Raw genomic sequence first — 21,331 nt, 5'->3', positions numbered from 1 at the left:
ACCATACAGATGTGTCGCCTGTCACCCTAACAGGATGTCTTAATCACCATTGGTTGTCAGTCTGGGTTGTGTCTGTTTATAGTGTCCCATAGAGATGTGTCATTAATACCCCAGAGGAGAGGCCCCCCCTGTGGCCTAAGTGTGACCTCTTGACACCCACTACCCCGAACGGCCACAGCAGCAGCAGCATCAGCTGTCTCCCTCACTCTATCGACTACACAGTGTCCACGTGAAAACAAACAAACACATTAAATTAAAATACATAGCAGTAATACTCTGTAGATGTTAGAGACATTTCTCCCTAGATTCTTCACTAATATACATAATTTGTTTTAGTCTGTTATTCATGGACACATACTGTAATGGTGCCCATACCAAAGTAAACAAGAAGTGTTTGCAGACTACCTCCTCCCAACCTCAGCATATTCATATCTCATCCTTGCCTGCTGGAACCAGGAAGAAAGACGTCCGTACATTTGATATCTGATTTCATTCCGGTGTAGCGCACATGAATATGAGGTTCAAACTGATCATTTGTGATGCCGTTTCTGACTTCAGAGATGAATGGCGCCCAGGCGTGGCCATTGTGCCGTGAAATATAAGGATGTACTCATCCTCTCCAAGCCCAATAGGATGCTGTTTTACAGTTCGGGATCGGACCTGGATGTCTCTTTCACTTCTATCGCCCGCTGTTGCTGACACGACTCTGGAATAGTTTCCACTTCAAGGACTCAACATTTATGTTTTTTTTCTCATTACACTCATACAGTACATGGAATCTATATGTGATGGCATAGAATGCCGTCAAATGATCCTTATAAATGTTCACTACTAGGCTTTAAAAAAAAAAAAATGTATTCATGCATTAGGTACATAGTATGTCAGTATTTAAGAGAACATTTGCCTGGAAAACAGTTCTTACAAAGCATTTTATTCTTTAACCCTACTTAAGAGCAGTTGTACTGTTTTTTCTTCAATTCTACAGTTGTATAATATTATAGGAGTTCTCTCTAAAGAGAGAAAAGAATTGATATTGATGAGGTGCTGGAGAGGTTAGGTGATATATGAAAAAAAAATTTGATTAGGGGACACTGAGGTGTGCTGGCTCTCAAACAGTTTGTTGGCAAATAGATTTGACAACTGGACAATGGAATACGTTGCACAGCAAATGCAGTATCCAACAGTTCACTCATGGTCTGTAGTTAAGTCCTGTTGATTTTCAGCATTTTCGGTCCTGGACTTCAAGACTTATTCAAGCATTTCCAGGAAAAATAAGAAAACCATCACTTTTACGTCAGACCTCTAATAATAAAAAAAAACATATTTTTCCCTCCAGCACATTCTGAGGTAGACATGAGACCCAAAGTACTCTGTGGTACTTATTTCAGTTTACACTTGAAAATCATTGTTGGTCCTCAATAAAATATTCACTACAAAACTTCCGACCACCCAGAGATAGAGAGAAATTGGTCCCTGGCGTTGTATTTCGGGAGGATCTGTCTTTGTCTTATTTTCAATTCAGAGAACCCAGACCTTGTTCCTGTTCCTCTTTGGTTCCCTCTCTGATTGCAGACTCCTGGTTTTCTGAGAACCGTGTCCCTGGCAGTGTTCTCACAAACACTGTTATTGATCCAGTGACCCAGAACCGAGGGCAACATGTCTTTCAGCCGTTGGACATTTGCACTCAACGTCCTTCCACCTGTCATCAAAACATGTCTCGCTATTGTAGCCAAGCTTGATTACTTTTCATTGTGCAATTACACGGAGGGGCAGATTGTGTGATTTTCTGTGAAATATGTTTCTTGACCTCTATGGCACAATGGAAATTGATCATTTTTGTTCCACTGCAAAACTTTCCTGTGTACTCTTGGGGTTATTGCGTATCATCCTGTTTCATTGCTCTCACTTTTGAACATATCCTTGTAGTCATTGGCACATTCATGACATATCTACTGTAATGCTTTATATTCTGCTGTACACAATACGTTATCGTCTTCTCTCTCTCTCTCTCTCTCTCTCTCTCTTTGTTATCTGTCATTATTATGACAGCATTCTAAGCTCTATCGTGCTCAATCCTGTCCATCCTTGTCATATTGTTGAACGTTTTCATGACTTAAGTTTCTGCTTAATGGCAGGATGTGTACAGTATGTTACATTGCTTGCTTCATGTGCATTGGGTAGGGATTAAAACAAGCTCCCCCAGTACACAATATCACAAAATAGTCCTATTGTTGCAGTGCTGTTGGTAATGGTACATAGACCAGGAGTGATTTATTGATATTTCTGGTCAGTGAGAAATTCATTTCATTGGTTACGATACAAGGAAAAGGCCATGAGTTGTCTGTCACAAATTTCCCTGGCTTTGTGCATCTGTATATGTTTTCCTTAACGAGAGTTCCCCTAAGATGTTTTGGTGTGTCCTGTGCGGCCCGTGGAGCGTTTTCGGGACTTGCGTCCAGAGGAGGTGGCGGACCTCTTCAGCACCACCCAGAGAGTGGCCAGCCTGGTGGAGAAACACTTCCAGGCCACTTCCCTCACCATTGCTATACAGGTACTGTTCCAAAAGGCAAGCAAACAAGCAATTGTGCACAGAGGAAAGTAAGTAAATACTTATTTATTAATAAATACTTATTTACGTATAAAAAACATAAGTGCAGAGGAAGCACCACAATGTTATTTTATACTGTAGTTCGTTATAGCATAATTAACATTGAAATAACAGCCAAAGAGCTAGAGTAACAGACCCCCCCCCCCACTGCTGGAACAATACAAGGTGCTGCTTTGACTCATGAGCCTTAACATCCAGACAGGCCACTACCCTACCATCATTCCACAGCCCGCACTATTCTGCATAACCAGTGATATATATGCTAATGTTGAAATAGAACCAACTCACTCCGCAGCCTTTCAGAGAAAATCATTTTACCAGGTATAAAAAACACCTCAGATCTAGAGAAGTGATGACATGAGATCAGTTGTGACAGTCCCTGGGTTAGAGTTTTGATGGTGAGGTGCCATATTAAAGCATCACACTCCACGGGGTGCGGTGTCTGTCCTATGTGAAGCATTCTATAGACAAACACAATCATACCTGATCTGCTTCAGAGAAGATGTCCACACATGCACATACTTTTCCAGAATAGCGCCAGATTTCCACTTTCAGTCCTGTGTACTTGCGGTAATGCTGGCTTGTTTTGTTCAACAGACGTTATCGTCTGAGGGCTCAGATTGCACTTAAAGCACGCATACACATGTGTTTGTCTCATTATGAATATAATGTGTGACAGTTTGTTAATCTGTGTTCCAGACACAGTGTAAAAAAACAACAAACAACCATGACACACTCATAAAATGTGAATATAACTAAACGCCGGAGGACATAACAAAAAAAATGAAGACATAAAACAAAAACTTTTTCTGATTCACATGGCAAAGGGGAGGTGCCATGATTCATTTGAAAACTTAAACCCTGCTGAATTATTAATATATATTCCTGAATTCCCAAATGTTACTAATTATCTCTTTCTGTTTCCACCAGGACGGCCCTGAAGCTGGACAAACTGTGAAGGTGAGAACTTAATAATGCCCTCCCTTTAAATTTATCATGAGGCCTCTGCAACAGTAATAAGGTATTAAATAATCATTGTATTTCATTTGAAGGTCCCAAACTCTTGGCATGAGCGAATTATTCAGTGATCTATTTTAAAATGCTTTGTCTATATCTTTTGGGGGGAGATGGAGGTGACGTGCTAAGAATGGAGGCCCAGCCCTCTGCAGGGGGTGGGGTGGGTTAAGTGCCTCAAGCTCTCACAGTCACTGAGACCTGACTTTGGCCAAGACAAACTTGCTTTCTTAACTACCATTCATGTTTTAGTTATTATTCCATTGCTCATTGTCAAATAATTATTTGATTAGGGCGTAGTTACCTTAAAGGTACAGTATGCGGTTTGTTATTTCCTCTGATTTCATGTTAGGAAAAATGCAACTGACAAAATCCCCGCACCTCCCTTCAGGCCTCTCTCCAAAGTCACCCCTCTAGACTGGGGGAAAACAAATGACACTTGACAGGCAGGTAGGCCACCCAATCATTTCAAGTTGGCAACTCAAAAGGATTGAAATGACGAATGACATACTCCAGCACACACCTTTTTAGCTTTTAATCTGCCAACGTTTCGGTTAGACCTAGAACTATATATAACAAAAAGTGTTTCTGAGCCAAACCGCATACTGCACCTTTAAAGCCATAATCCAGAGTTGCTGCAATTGGCTAGCTGTTTAGTAGTGCAACAGATAGTAACAGATGCTGTTGAACATTAACAATGTTCTATGAAATTCTAGGGCTGCTGTTGCCACAGCCCTGGACTCCACCCATAATGTTTTCCTTCACTCCCATCCATCTCTATTCTCTTTCTGTCAGTCAAGTATTACACAGCATACAGTCTATACACATAATATATACTTCTACTTTCCAAGTTCAGCTACATACTGTGGCTTAGAAGCAAGTTTTACATCGTGCCTTTTTCATGCTTATCACCATTGTGCATACCTTGATTGTGCTTTCCCCAAAGCCCACACACTCATCTTTATTGCATATGCAATCCACACTTAATCATACATTTATGGCAATATCCATGAGGACAGTCTTCGTCCTGAAATGTGGAGTAATATTGAAAGGTTAATGATATAATTGGAGTGCAATACATTAGGGAACAGACACAGAGGCGCCAGTGAGTCTTAATCATATTTAAACTGGGAAAAAAAACGTGTAAGATTTAAAATCCTCATAACAATTTGCACAAGTACTTTTTAAGTAAGTTTAACTGCCGTAATATAAAGTAAAACTCACTTGCCAGTAACAAGTAAAATGTACTTACAAGTTATACGTTATATTTAATTAAATGAATTACGTAGACAATTTAATTACTTCATAGACAGTAATGTCACAGTCATCAAAAAATAAAATCTTATATATCTGTATTATATACTGTTAAAGGTATAATATGTTATATGTGGATTAAAATAAACATTTTTTCAAAAAATAATACATCCATAGGGCTTTGCGAAGGCTGCAGAGTAAAAGTATTGCTTTTCCATAAAAAATTATATTTTGTCTGAAATTATTACATTATGAAATTTTTACGGACCGACAATGACACTCTGTTGATATCATACCAGCCAATAGTATGACAGCATTGGTACCAGCTGGGTTGCCAGGTACTATTCTAGCTTCACCACTGTGAGATTAGCACTAGCCAGCTAACATTATACTTCCATGAATTAGCAGCATTATAGATGTTGGTTAGCATCAACTGTGTGTGCAACTATAAAACGGCAGCTTTTCCGTCCACATCTGCTCACTCTTTTGGGCTTGACAGATCAGATAGCAAGCTTCAAATATTTAATGGGGGGAAACTTCAAAGAAAGTGTTTCATTACTGCCACCTCGATGATACCTATCTCTCGGCCAATATTTTTGTTGTTTTTGCTGTTTTTCTATAACGTTAGTGTAACGTTACATTAAACTTACAGTAAACTGAGGGGGCTGAAATTAAAACTGAGGGGGCTAAGCCTGACCAAGCCCCCTCGTATGGCCGGGCCCGATCTAGCTAGGTCGCTGAGATAGACAGCAGAGCTGTGCGTCAAGCCCTACTGCTCATGAACTGTAATGTTCATGTACCACCAGTATATTTTTCACATTTGTTGCCTCTACATGCATTCCCATGCATTCATGGGAGTCTGTGCTCTCTTGAGCCCCCTTCATAGTTGGAATATGGTCTCTCTTTCGATTGTTTACATTCACTGACCTACTTATTAATGAAACTCACCGATTGCAGATTCATGTTTGATGTTGCAACTAAGCCACAGTCCTCAAATGACGTTATTTTCAGTGTTATAGTATAGCATATCCAGCATGTTGAGATTTTTAATGAGTATCCAATTAATTTTCCAAAGGCAGTTATTTCTTTTTGAGGTCTTTGAATGAGTGGTTCATGATCTTCTGTCATAGCAGGTCGGTCCTTCTGTCATAGCATATTTGCTGGGGGTTTTAAACATAAAGATTACCTTTTGGAACTGAACTTCTTTTACCTGAAGAAGGTCATGTACTGAAACATATATTAAATTGGATTTCATTGAGCAAGACCGTATTCGGGTGTTCCAATTTCCTCATAGAATTGTCCGGAACACTCAAACTGAAGTTGAGCGCACACTTTCAATGTTTGTTGAAATAGGTTAATGAATTTTGACTCTGCCCATCCCTACTGCTGTTTGCACTCTCTTTAAGTGCCATGAAAGTGGAGCTAACCTTAAAATCTTTTCAGAACTTATTTGTTGTACTCCTCCTTAGACCTGACAGCTTATATGGTACAAGCACTCGTCAAATGGTCTTTCATGAGAGATTCCCCTCTATCACGTATCTAAAGTTGTGTTGAATAATGCTTTGCAATTGGAGGCAGATCTTGCATCCTACAGTAGGCTACTCAAACAATTGCAGTGAGAGTGAAACATGGAGTGCAACAATTTGCCTCACATCATGGATACTTCCAGAGCCTGTAACTGCCTTGTTGTTGGCATCAGCATGAATGTCCTTCTCCTCCATCTCCTGGTCAGTCATTATGCTCACACAGTAAATTGGGAACATCTTTCCTCTTAATCCAGACCCTGTAGCATACACGACGTATGAATCCAAAAGTCTTTACCCAATGTTTTTTTTTCCTCCTATGTTGATCTTTTCAATTCATTTCTGCATTTGAATGTCGACAGTAGATGTGTTTTATGGTTTGGGCCACAGGGGACCTGAGTTTTGCTGTTGTGTGTATGTTGGTGTTTCAAATCTACCTCTGGGCCAGCTGCCATTTTGCCTGACCGGTTTTTAAATCAACTATGAAATACCCCGCATGAATAATAAATACTAGAAGTCAAAGTCCCGCAGTCAGGCAATTTTGGTGCCAGATTCCATCGGGTCCAAAAACGACCCTAAAACCTGACGGTCATACTGCCCTCTCCATCCAGAGAGAAACAAAGCATTTTTATCAGGTTTTCATTCCAACAACACAACCAATTTTACACCCAGATATTAAATGATTAAATGGCTTTCTTTGTCTGTCAATACAAATAAGGTCAAACGGCAATATGTGTTCTGTAGGTTCAGTCCTCATTCAAAACGGTGGGTAGGTTAGCGTTGGGATTATCAGAAGATGACCACAGCCAGCCATTTTCTCAGACCACATTCTCAATGTGTTCAATGTGAAGCACTGCAAGGATATGCATAATGGTAAACACTGAATCAAAGACAGTAATAGACAGAGGTTGTTCTCCCACGGTTTCTTAATGCAGTGAGATAACCAGCATATTGTTTATCAAGTAAATTTGGTCAAGCAGTTAGTCTGAGTCAGAGCCTGTCCCTTTATGAAAACACATTATCTGGTGCAGAGTGCACCTGCTACAGTGCTGCGGCACCTCCATCAATCAACTGGATTATTGCAATCAGGTGCTTTTTGCACTAGCAATAAAAAATGGATCATTGATTGAATAAGAGAGAGGCAGTCTATGGAGGCAAATTGACTTTTATAAACTCAGTGCCTAGAGTCTCACAGCAGCATAAGACAAATATTTATATTAAAATTATGGAATTGAGTTTATTTCTATCTTATGGAGAATGTTGAGGTGATTATAGTAATTCATCATGTGGAAGGCTGTTTAGAGCATTCTTATTTTAGCCCTCACAGCCTGGCTGGGATATGTATATTGTTCTATGGAAATGAAGGATATTGTGCATCAAGTGGTCAATATTAAGAATATATTAAACAATAATAAAAAATAATTATAATAATAATAATATTAGTAATAATCTTCATCATCATCATAAGCTATATGTATACTTTTCACGTTTCATACAGAGACTGCAGCTGTGCTTTGACATTTCAGCACACAAAATTAAAATAATAATAATAATAATAATAATAATAATAATAATAATTATAAAATATAGCAGCAATAACGGGGGCCAAGCGCAACAAACACATCAAAAGCAACAAGTGAAACACGCCATACCTACATTTGAACAATGTGGTCGATGTCAACGAAAATACAATGAAAGCACACTTGGGGTCACTTTGCAAAAAACACTTATATCGACATCAAAATTTTATCTGACGATTTTGTATCCAATTAGTAAGTTATATAGCATTCCATGACCTACTCATACAATAAATATACCTGACAACTGACATCTGATACCTGACATCTGACAACTAATACCTGACCTCTGACAACTGATACCTGACCTCTGACAAATATCTATGTGACCTCTGACAAATATCTAGGTGATATCTGATAAATATCTATGTGACATCTGACACATATCTAGGTGATATCTGACACATATATATGTGACATCTGACACATCTAGGTGATATCTGACATTTGTCTCCTGAGAATTTCCAAATATGGCCACTATACTATGATTCAGAGAGATTCCTTTTACATCACAAGTGTGAGTCTGAGGTTCATGTCTTCCAGCTTGAAGATACTATGCTCCACTGTTAGCAATGCTATAGAGACAAAACAGTATACCACCATCATAGAACAGTGTGCAATAGCAGGGGCCTTCGTGAATTAACCATTTGCAGTTTGGTTTAGTTTACTGTAGGCTATACAGTTAAGAATTAATGCTACAGTACCAGCTAGCTACTGTAGCTAGATATGGTGCTTTTCCATTGACTACCTACCTGTATGTACGCTGAATGCACTTATTGTAAGTTTCTTTCGATAAATGCATCTGCTAAATTACTGTAATGCAATGTAATATTTGCCCCCAAAGCACTGTACAATTAGTTTCAATTGTAATGTAACCTACAGTAGGTACAGTGTTCTTTTCTTTGTATGCTTCATTTTTGCGTCTGTGAATATAGAGCTGATGTGTCAAAAAGCTCCAGTTTTGTCTCATCTGTCTGAAGGACATTCTCCCAGAAGCTTTGTGGCTTGATTGATTTGATTTGCAACAGTGGTGTCCCGCTCGGCCGTCTTCCATGAAGTTCACTTTGGCTCAAACAGCGACGGATGGTGCGATCTGACACTGATGTACCTTGACCTTGGAGTTCACCTCTAATGGACGTTGTTCTGGGCTCTCTGGTTACCGTTCATATTATCCATCTCTTCAATTTATCATCAACGTCCAGGGAGGTTGGCTACAGTCTCGTGGACTTAAACCTTAAACTTCTAATTAATTTGTGTAACTATTGTCACAGGAACATCAAGCTGCTTGGAGATGGTCAGATAGCCTTTACCTTTAACATGTTTGTCTATAATTTGTTTGTGCGCTCATGTAGGCGCATAAAAAGAAAGAAATAGTCCAAAATAAACCAAATCCTCCTCCATACTGTTAGCGGCCCGACAGTGGATAAACAGATGGTAACGGTTCTCACGAGTCCGGGACAGAACAGAGCCGAACGAAACTGCCTTCGGCCCGACAGTGGAAAAACAGCTATAGTGTTTGATGTTCTTCGTCTTGTAGTGGCACAATCAGTTTGACACAGTTAATTCATCTGCAAAACAGACTGTACATTTCTTTAAAGATGAAAAAAAAGAAGTTTTGTTCCGATGGGATCTCTCTTGTCTCTTACCTGGTAAATACATGCAAAGTATAGCCTATAATGGGTAATTACTGAGACACCTATACTGTAGGTATAATTTCAAAACAGGGGTATTTCAAATGTTCAATTACTGCACATAAATTCAATAACTGACATAGAACCACCAGGTAACCACATGTTTACATAGCATATAACATCCAGTGACAAAATGCTATCCACACCACGAGTTTTGAACTCACAACATTCAGCATGGAAGACAAGCTCCTTAACCACTAGGCCACCAGAGCTGTGATGTTCTGGGACCACTGCCTCTTGTGGTAGCAACATAGAACTGCAGGTCAACAAGGGAACACATAGGGATGTATTAATTGGGAAGGGAGAGAGGGACAACCCGACATTTGCTCTCCATGCTGCGCTGGCTTACAGCCACGCACAAAAAAACAATAACAGTGGATATACTACTGTACAGTACATGGTCTCAGGTATTGAAAAGCTGTAGGCTACTGTATGCACCAAGGTGGTCGAGTTTACTTTCTCATGTGATTGACAGCGGGGCTCCTGTTTCTGCAGTGTGGCCATATTCATATCAGTCATTAGCATTCTGTTGTGGCAGCACTGGCTGTTAGTAATGATATATGTGTGTGGGAGGCCTCATCAGAGTGACAGAGTGACAGTACAGACAATGATGAGATCACCACAGGACAGGACTTCTGACCCCAGCCCACTTCAAACCAGGCCCTTGCCTCATGCTTTTGGATTAATTAGGGCTTCTGTTGACCCCCGAATGGCCAAGTAAGCCATTTATTTAGTTGATGGCAGATTTCTGACTGTTCAACAATGCAGTGGGTGTTGAATACCTGTACATTGGAAGTATATGATGGCTGGCTACCTCACTGTAGAATGTCTTCCTTTACAACTAATGTTTCACTGGCCAGACTACTAAGTACTCTACAGGAAACCCCTATATGGCTGATATGATTGCCTTATTTGGGAGTGTGAACTGTATGATGAAGCTGAACACTCATTTTTTACAAAATACTCTTTGACTTAAGTCTGGCCTCTGCTTGAGGTGATCCTACAAAGTATAGCATTTCAGTGATGTAAAAACTTGTCTTGTTTTAGTGCGGTTAGCGCTCTCACAGAGTGTGAAATTGAGAGCATATGCTAAGAAACGAAATGCTGAGTGGACCTATCAAAACCCCAAAGCAAGATGAATCGCCTTGTAACTTGTAACAGTATTTTTTTTTCCCCAATGACTTTCTTTTCCTTTTTTCTTTTATGGAGAGGTGGTTTTGTGATGGAAGCAGGGCATTATGGGTGGCATCACCCTCTCTTCCACTAATTACTCGCCCCTGCTCAGAGTGAGGATGGCTCCTGCATTCCTTTGCTTTAATAGGAACACAGCTGTTCTTGACAGATTATGTCTGCTGACTAGATTTCGCCTAAACAATACAAATCACATGGCATCCTTTTTACCAATGTATCTGCTGTCAGAACCTAATTAATAGACATTTGTTTTGATTATGCTTTGAAAAACATTTTGCGCTGCACATTTTATTGGCTGATCTGTCATACAAACATAGCAGCATCATATGTATTATTGTATTCTTTTTTGGTATTCTGTTTGTATTGTCTTTATTGTGTGTTATTTTATTACTGCTGCAATGTCGAGCAGCCCAAGAATGTTCCCCATAATTGTCCTCTCTTATACCTGTATAATGGCCCCTTATGGGATGTATGCCCAAAAAAATACAGGTAACATGAAAGGAATCCTGAATCTTGAAACCATACTTCCTGTGCTATGATAAAACTGCAGCCACATAAAACAGCTTTGTTCGTATGGCGCTCTGATGGAGTAGACCTGCATGCGTGTTCAACCAGAGGTTGGCAGCCAATTATCGATGGAAGAAAAGAACATAAGGAAGTAACCATCCAGAGACTGATGAGAGGACGTGGTAGGAGCTGACATTGAACCATGACCCTAACATCTGCACGCATCCAATCAGGGACCCAATGAGACAGAACAGATAGGAATGGAACTGTGATGGCTGTCAAGGGCACGCAAGAGTCCAGCTGGAAAACTGTGGTCTATAAACAGGAAAATAACTCTCTGTTCTACATTGATATTGTATAGATATTATAAACCATACCAGTCGGACTATGAACAATCACCTCGCGATGAGATTGAGATAGGATTGGCCATTCATACAGTAGGCATATCCCAGAGATAGTGACTTACTCCTGTGCCAGCATCGTTCCCTTTCAAGGCCATCCATGACAGCTCCTGTGTCTTACTGTATGTTGGGAGACACAGACAGGCCATACCAAGCACCCCTTCCTGGGTGAATGTCAGTATCAAGCTGTCTGAAACTCACCCCACACACATTGCCGGGTCAGTAAGACCTCTGACCTCCCTTCAGATTCCTGGTTCACACGCTCCCTCTCTACCAGCCTCGTCTCCATCCCATACTCAGCATTTTGAATCCGATCTCTATTTGATGAACAGCTCCAGCACTGCTGTTGTTGTTGTTTTGTTTTTTTTTGCTTCAAAGTTTTCCTCAAGGTAGACAAATTTAATAATGCAGTCATTATGCAAATCTGCTCATTAAATAGAAAATGTGTGGCAACAAAGCAGATGCCTCCAAACATGTTATCTTGTTTGTAGCATTTATAGACGCTTATTCACACAGCCCGTACTGTTTATCATAGCAGACTAATGAAAAATGAATAAAAGCCCAGCAATTAGATTATTATGCTCTAGATTAATGTATTATACCACCTAGACCTCCTGGCAAAGTATCTGGGAGACAGCTGATGAAATTGTTGTGTTTACTGGGGTGTTCTGGGCAGGAAGTTTACAATAGGATCAATCTCACCTCTCACCCTTTTGAGGTGACTTGCTATATAACCATATACATAACACTGTCATAATGGCCAGACACACCTAATGACATATACAGTAGTTATGGTGCGTTCGTTTATAACTGGGAGGTGGCAAATTGCGACTTGCTACTAGGAATGATTAAATAAAACACAGCATGAACTCGCACTTCCTCGTCGCAAATGCGGATATGTTTCTCAGCCCCCAGTTGCTCGAATGCACTAGATATAACTAGGTAACTGTGATATAATGGTATATAGATATAACTAGGTAACTGTGATATAATGGTATATAGATCGAATGCACACAGGTCGGAGGTAGGTATTTTGCCACTTGCGACTTGCCACCTCCGACCACAAACGAATGCACCATCAGGTCTCAGATCTGCAGTAGACCCATTACGATAATGAGCGAACACATTCTAATGGTCAGTGTTTCATCACTTGCCGAGTGGACCTGTGAGGCTGTGTGGTCTGTCTCATATTGTATGGGATTGACAAACGGAGTGTCCCCACTACACCACCACAACACTGCACAACTTTGATATGTTCACAAGTTCTTGATATAATAAGAAAATTTGATGTGCCTGTCAATACTCCTTGTCAGTTCTTCAATGAGCTGTCAACTGTCCAAGACTGATAGAAATTAAACCAAAAAATGAAATGTCACATATCAGAGAACGTGACGGTTTGACTCATACTTTATTCATCATTTAGTTGACAGTTTGTTCTTGGGTGATCCTAACCAACAGTGAAATGTAGGTGTTATTTGTAGTATGCTAATGAATATCTTTTCAGATCAAGTAATCAGACATTTTTTTCTAAATATTATTGAAACGGCACTTGCTTAAGAGAAGCTATGTTCTATGCTTTGTTCTGCTATGTCTTTTCTTGGTTTCTTCTGAAAAGCCTTGACAATAGTGCCTCTTTTTACCCAGCAGCGTGCGCAAACAAGATGATGTCCTGGGGCCTCATTTATAAAGCTTGCGTACGCACAAAAGAATGCGTACGCCACTCCTGAGCAAACTTCGAGATTTATAAAAAATAAAATAAAATAAAATTGACGGGAGAATGGCGGAGAATGTGCTCACCTCCAAGCACACTCTGACCCATGTGTACGCACATTTCTGGCGAAATGAGAAACTGTGATCCTAAATCCTAATGGCAGAAAGGTGAAACTACGCGAAACGCTTTGAAATCGACACCATTGTGAACAATAAATATATCCGATATTTCAAAATAACCCCTCAAATAGACCTTTGTTGCACAGTCCAACCGGGAATCATAATCAAATGGATCTGTCATCGCTAAACAATTGATTTATTTAGGCCTATTCATTCTCATAAATAATTCCTGTATTTATTTATTTATTTATTCTCATAAATTATTCATTTGTTTATTTATTCTCGTAAATAATAATGTGGACAGCATAGGCTATGTGCTCAAAGCAATCAATATTATTCAAATACTGTTGTGAATGACTTATGAACGGCCTTCATATTTACACTGCTATGTGAATCCCAACATGTAGCCTTGCCTTCCGCAACAAGAAATCTCTAAGTGTGCACTGTTGTGCATGACATATTTACTCAAGCAATGTGTAGGCTAATATATTATAAGGATAGCCTTATATGATTCGCTGTAAGCTGTGTTACACTGAAATAGGCTGTGTTGTTGGTGGTGGTTCATTGCCTCATTGTTTGACTCAGGAATCCTCATTCATAGGGCGGCCATTATTATAAGCTATTTAGGCAATTTAGAAATCGCCATGCATATTTGATAAATGAAATAGGCTAAACTGATCCAGTGTAGATCCGGGCAGATAAGAGTGCTGCTAATTGTCTTAGATGTTATGGATGTTATGTGTCATCGGCTGTCCTGTTTTTCATGACATCCAGCATTGTCGGAAACAAATGCCCTCACCTCTACATGTCATCCCTCTGATCCATCGTCTCCTATACCCAGTAATGAAATCAATCAATTAATCACGTGCGTGGTTCATATATTGTCAATGACAAGCGCACCTGTTCCACATAATCATGTCCGTGGGTGGGTATAAAAAGGCAAGCAATTCCAATGACGCACAATGGCTGCTTTATAAATTATGTACTGCTTTTGGATGATGTGGATGAAGGAATTCAGAGAGCGAGTCGCAGGGACCAGCAAGACCTACTGGCCAATGACGACGAGTGACTCATGCCCAAGGTTTTATAAATGAGGCCCCTGGTCTCCTCCCCATAGCAGTGAAAGAAAACAACACAATTACTTTATCACTATGGCTGCTTGTCATGCAATCATAAATGCAATATTTGTCATAGTTTTCATGTTTGGATGTGTTTACCTCAAATCTGATAATCATGTGTTCAAGATTGTGTTTTACGATGAGGCAATGAATGAATAAATTGTGAGAATAGAGACAATGGGAATGATGAATCTATCATATACTGTAGCTGTACCCAGAATGCTCTAGGGTTTAGGAGGGCCCATGTGGAAATTGGTTTCTTACCTGGAAGAAAGATTTTGGATAATGACCATGAAATGATAAATTCTTGTGACCTATTGAGGGCTTGTATTTCTGTTATGAAGTGCAATAAATAAGTCTTAAAGACAGCCACACAGGCAAAAAAAAAAGCATACAGTATATGGAAACAAAAGAATACAAATTAATTAATTTCTTCAAGGCAACAATACAGAACTAGAAAGGACGCTTGGTGGCCAAAATGTAATGGGCCCTCAAACATTAGTTAATTACGAGATAATTCAAGTGGGTTCATATTGACATCTGAAGAGGGAATTCATAGACATTATTTGTATAGTTTATTCTGTGAGATTGACCTTCATGACGTTTTGAGGTGCTCTCTTTCTTTCTCTGTGGTTAACCTTCATTGTGTTTTTTTTGGCTGTTCTGTTTATATTTAAAATGTAAAATTCAGTCTATAAAAGACTGGTATTTACACTTTATCACTTCAGTTTTAATGTTCTTGTCTTTTGTGCATAAACATGGACCAGTTGTTCAGGGATTTTACCACACTAATAATTACCCAAGGAGAGTCCAACTCACAAAACTAGCTGTGCAGATGGCCAGGTTTCTGACAGCATTCTGCAAGTAGGTAACAGGAGAGGACGACTGACAAAGTCAATTAATGTTTTAAAAGCATAAAAATAAGGAGTCTCTGTGGTATGCAGGTGGCACAGTTGGTGGAATGTTCTGGAACCCTCCTGTGATTTCTACCATTGTGGTAAAGCTTGAGATTTCTTGCCACCAGATTGTGAATTAATGAAGAATCCCCCTGGAAACTGTTTTCAGATCAGTCTGTCAAAAGAGTACGAGATACAAGATTTGGTTTCTGTGTCCCTTGATGTATTATTCACTCAACATCCCAAAAATATAACTTTGTGTTTTATTTTTGTTTGTTTTTATGTCTAGCATGTTCACGTCCATGTCCTCCCTAGGAAGGCGGGTGACTTCCAGAGAAACGACAGTGTCTATGATGAGGTAACATGCCAGTTTATATACTTTCTTACCACAGTACTTACTACCTTATGAAGTAGTTTCATTACTTTGAACTAAAGCCCCAGTCTGCGATTGAAAAGTAAATACATTTCTTTTGTTTTTCTTTTGTTCAGTCACTTAGTGTTGATGCGCAAGCAAAAACAGTTCCTATTGGAACTCGAGGAAATGCGGGAATAAAACAGATCGATAAAAGCAATCCATCCATCCATCCATCCATCAATTAATAATTGGATTCATCTCAGCCTACAGAATCTACCTAGCCAGTTTGGAGTCGATTAGTGTCTTTATGGAGAATATTTGACCATTGGGAAAAACTGACATAGCCGCATTCGAATCCATACCGCAGTTTTGAAAATCATTGGAAGCATTGGAACGGATGTGTCCAGGTGACAAGACCCATCTTTATTTATCAGACATTATTTCATGTCATTTCAATTCACAGCTATTTCAGTGGCATGACTAGCTTCCGTCCTACCAGTCTTGAACAGAAACAAGTCAGCCTTGCACCTAAGCCAGGCTTGACCTGGCCTGGTTACCATAGTTCTATGGGCTGCCATAGACTCCAATGGCAGAATAATAAATAAGAAGAAGAAGAAAAGGTACAAACACAACGGTGGCCTACACAGCTTCGCTTCTTGGCCCCCAAAGAAATACAATTAATAAGTACAGAAAGAAGAAAGGGGGGAAAAAAGAACACTAAATACAATACACACCATCAGAAAGCAAAAACCTAATTTGGGAAACAGGTACAGGTGCCAACTACACTTGCCTCCAGATTCTTCATCATATGTTTAAACTGCCCAAACGACACCAGCTTCTCCAGCTTAAGCTCTGCCTGCAGCACTTTCCAGGCTGTAGGGGGCGGAAATCCTGAAGGCCTGTTTACCTAGCTCTGAACGAGCCCTAGGTACAAACAGCTGGAGGATATCATTTGAGTGCAGAGAGTGAGCGCTAGACTTGAAAGAGAGGTACCTACATAGGTATGGAGGCAGCAATCCAACCATAGCCTTGTAAATAAATAAACGCCAGTGAGTCAACCTGCCAATCAGGCGAGGGCCATTGAGTTAAGTTGTATAGGGTGCAATGATGAGTGAGGGATGAGTGAATGACTCAGTAATGTCATTGACAACCTTGAGTGAAGCTTTGATGGTACTGTGTTGTTTTCGGAAGCCAGATTGATACTCTGAGAGAATATAATTTACACTCAGGAACTCCTTTAACTGTTTACTTACTAACCTTCCAAGGACCTTCGATATGAATGGCAAGCCCTGGCTGTTGTATGGTAAATAACCATGCAAAAATGTACATTTATTTTTGTTTTCAATTGTGGACTAAGTCCTACTGTTTTCCCGACCCACTCACCATGAATTGACCGACTCAGAAAGGTATAATATTATATGTAAGACTTTACAAGGGCTGCTCTATTGCTTACGAGGCCTGGGATTATTCAGACTATAGTAATACATTTAGCATACAATGCACTGGATTCACCTGTGGCATCCAATGAGAGCTTTAATTAAACATGTGAAAGATGTTGAATTGATGTGAGGTTGAACAAATATAAAGGGCCCTGCGGCCCACAATCGCTAAAACAATGAAGCACAGTTCCTCCATACAAAATAATAAACATTGCTCTCAGTACGTTTTAAAAATGTCAGTGACATTTAAGCTTCATAACAAGAAAGGCTACACCAAATGAATATCAATGACAAAGTCTGATACTGTATGAATATTCTAATAACCACAACTAATAAAACCGAGCTCCACTATAGTTCTCAATAGAGCTGGAGGGAGGAAGCAGGAAACATCCACAGCAGTGGCCCACCAGCAAAATATAAATAGGTTAGTTTTTAATTTGCATGTGATAATAAGGGTTATTGTGAGAGCAGTTCCCCCATTTATATTTTCCATGTCACAACCGGCAAATGAGAACATTTTTCTTTGAGGTGTTTTGCTTCACAGTGAATAATAACCAAGATTTGCTCCCCCATACCTTACTACTGTTAAGTGTTCTATAAGACAAACTTTGCACATTTACTCGCTCATAAAGACTGTTTAGAGGCAATAGAGCAGTTGAACCACTTTCCTCTCCATGTGAAGCTAGAGAAAATCATACCCCAAGGTTTCCATTCTCACCTATTTGTGTTACAGTATGGCTTATGAATGGCTTTACAGCCTTATGAATGCTCCTAAATCCGACTGGAACATTTAACACTTAGAGAGCAGTGAAACTCTTAAGTTTCAGGCAGCTGAAGTGGATCCAGAATCAGAAGGTGTTTATCGCCACAGAGAAAGGAATGAGACTCCGGAGTGTGATTTTATTTGTCAGTTTATTTAGATGAAGTGACACAGTGCACTAGACTCACAGTGTGGTGGTGAAGAGCCTGTCCCCCAAGCTGACAGCCTTTCTTTGAGAGATATACTGTAGTCAATAGAAGCATTCCTGTATCTCTCCCTCCCTCTCTCTCTCTCTCTCTCTATCATCCTCCCTCGCTCTCCCTTTTTCAATTTTCTTATGAGTGTCACTGCAAAAAGAATACTGTCAACGCACATCATACTAGTTTTGTCATGTTTCTTTGCTGCTCATTCTGCCATTGTTTTCCTTTGTCTTCTGAATGTATGCCATTGTCAGTGGTCATAATGGAGACAACAGCTATATTCCCTCTCTATAAGAGAACTAATGTTTCAAGCAGAAGTACCTTGTTATTTGCAGTTATGCTGCAACAGTGATCAATCAAGTTCAATCAAGGTCAGTAGATAAATCCGCAGAGGTTTGTGTACTTGTTTCTCCTTTAGCTGCTGTAGATCCCCCCCCCACATCTCTGATCAGTTAATAGGTGCGTTTACATGGATTTTCCCCACCAATCCGATTGAAATCAATCGGATTAGATGAATCCGATTGATCTGTATGAACGCTAAATAAATAGATACAATTTACTCCGCGTTCAATGGCCCAAGCATTAAACCGATTATAGCTTCTTTGACATGCACATAAAGGTCTCCCACTACTGTACCTGCAAAAGTTTAGAGAGGAAGAGGTGCTTCCTGCTGCCACTTCAGGGTTCTTGTTTACCTCAAGAAAAATGCATCAACATCGTGTTTTGGTGGGGACACAGTTTTTTTGTTTTATTTACTTGTGGCTCTGCGGGTTCAGCAGCTCTTCATTCTCCGGCGCTAATTAAACAGGAGAGGCTTTCGAATAAGTCTTCAGCCCCTTCCAGCGGGTTTTGATCTGATCAATACTCCTGTCTACTATCCCGGCTGCCACCAGCGAAACATGAACTTCTTTTAAGTGCTCGTTATTAGGAGATTTCCCGCCATCAAGTCTCTCAACATTTTTTTCTCTCTCAAGGTTTCTAATAAATAATTCGTTTCTAAAACACTCCAGTTCCTCGGCTTACTCGCCATTCTTTTAGAGATCCCTGCGCCTTTAAATCAAACACATTTACATCATTACGTTACCCCTACGTACTAGCGATAACTTGTTTTCATCAAACCATTTTTTCAGTTTCGTCATTTCATATACAATAGTTTCAGCTAGTTCTTTTAAGTTATGTCCAGAGCAAAAGAAATTGGTGTCATCTGCGAATAAGACAAATTGTAACAATTTTGATACATCACAAATATCATTAATGTACAAAATAAAAAGTGTAGGTCCCAAAATAGACCCTTGTGGTACTCCACATTCAATTTTCATGTATTCAGATTTGACATCCGCCAACTGGAAATACTGTTGTCTGTTTTGTAGATAACCTTTTAACCAATCGAGTACCACTCCTCTCACTCCATATGAATGTAGCTTAGACATCAAAATGGTATGATCTATTGTATCAAATGCCTTCTTTAAATCAATGAAACCCCCTATTGTATATTTTTTTCTGTCTGTTGCCGTTGTTATTTCTTCAATTATATTCATTAAGGCTGATGCTGTAGACCTGTTTTTCCGAAAGCCATACTGGCTTTCACTCAGCAATTTGTTATTTTCCAGGAAAACATCTAGCTTGTGTGCAAAGAGCTTTTCGAGCACTTTGGAGAGCTGTGAGAGTAGTGACACTGGCCTATAGTTAGTGAAGCTGTGCTTATCTCCTGCTTTGAAAAGCGGAATGACCTTGGCAACCTTCATTCTATCTGGAAAAACACCTGTATGAAAAGAAAGATTACAAATATAACAGATATTTGATTATACAGTCAATGGTCTTTTTCACTATAGCCATATCTACCCCATCACAATCAGTGGATGTCTTATTCATGGACTTTGTTACAATGGATATGATTTCTTCTTCACCGACATTTCCCAGAAACAGACTACAGCACTTTGTTTTCTCCTCTTCATCCATCCTGTAGAGGCTCATCATGTTTTTTAATGGCTTCTGCCAAATTCGGCCCAACATTTACAAAGAAGGAGTTAAATTTATTTACCACTTCATTAATACATTGAATAGTCTTATTATTATTAATGAAATGGCTGGGCAGGTTTTTGGATGCAGTTTTTTTACCCATCACCTTATTTAAAATGTCCCAGGTGCCTTTGATGTTATTTTTATTATCTTCTAGTAATTTATTATAATAATCTTTCTTAGCTATTCTCATAATTGATACTAGCTTATTCTTATAAACTTTATATTTAGTTTCAGCAGCCTTCATTCTACATTTTATAAAATCTCTGTAGAGTTTATTTTTCTTTTTACATGCATTTTCTAAACCCTTTGTTATCCAAGGTTTTCTATTGACATTTCTTTTTTGCTCATATTGTACCATTGGACAGTCTTTCATACAGTCACAAATAAATATTCAGAAAAGCCTCATATGCAACATTGACCTCTTCCACATAGAACCCTTTCCATTCTTCTTTCAGAAGATCATTCCTGAACATGTTTACGGCATCATTTATAATGAAATTACATTAAATCAAATGTATCCATGCTTCATGCTTGATAACAGCCATATGGAGTTGATGCTCGGGATTATATTGTAGGCCTAGACTAATTATAATGTTTCTTTTTATAGGCTTAAACAGACCATTATAATGCCATAATGTGTGTTGCAATTGTGTTAGACAGAGTGACACATGCACATCCATAAACCAAAAAGGGCAGGTGCCGAGCCAAAACAAGAGATATCAGAATGAAAAAGAGCGGACTCGCACACTGCTGGGCTCCATGTTTAAGGCATTTATTGTACCTGAATCAAACGTGTGACATTTCGAGCAAAGCGCGTAGCCATGGATATCTGCACTAGTGTAATCCAGGCCTTATTCTCCAGTGCCGTAATAGTATGGCCAAAGAAATTCAGTGATACTAAAATATACAAGAGTATTACAGCTTATTAATCACATAGAATAATCA

The 21,331-nt window shown here is 39.4% G+C and overlaps 1 protein-coding gene across 1 annotated transcript in view; it reads left to right on the top strand.

Annotated features, from left to right (window-relative positions):
• fhit (fragile histidine triad diadenosine triphosphatase) overlaps positions 1 to 21,331 on the top strand; it is a 178,069-nt gene that overhangs the window by 124,389 nt on the left and 32,349 nt on the right. Inside the window, exons 4-6 of the mRNA XM_084441054.1 lie at positions 2,406 to 2,551; positions 3,539 to 3,568; positions 15,900 to 15,968. Coding sequence (XP_084297180.1) covers positions 2,406 to 2,551; positions 3,539 to 3,568; positions 15,900 to 15,968 — 245 coding nt within the window. The remainder of the gene's footprint in view (positions 1 to 2,405; positions 2,552 to 3,538; positions 3,569 to 15,899; positions 15,969 to 21,331) is intronic.

This window comes from Borostomias antarcticus, assembly GCF_949987555.1.
Source record: "Borostomias antarcticus genome assembly, chromosome: 7".
NCBI lineage: Eukaryota > Metazoa > Chordata > Actinopteri > Stomiiformes > Stomiidae > Borostomias > Borostomias antarcticus.
Note: the sequence above shows the minus strand (reverse complement) of the source record. Positions and strands in the feature narration are given on the sequence as shown.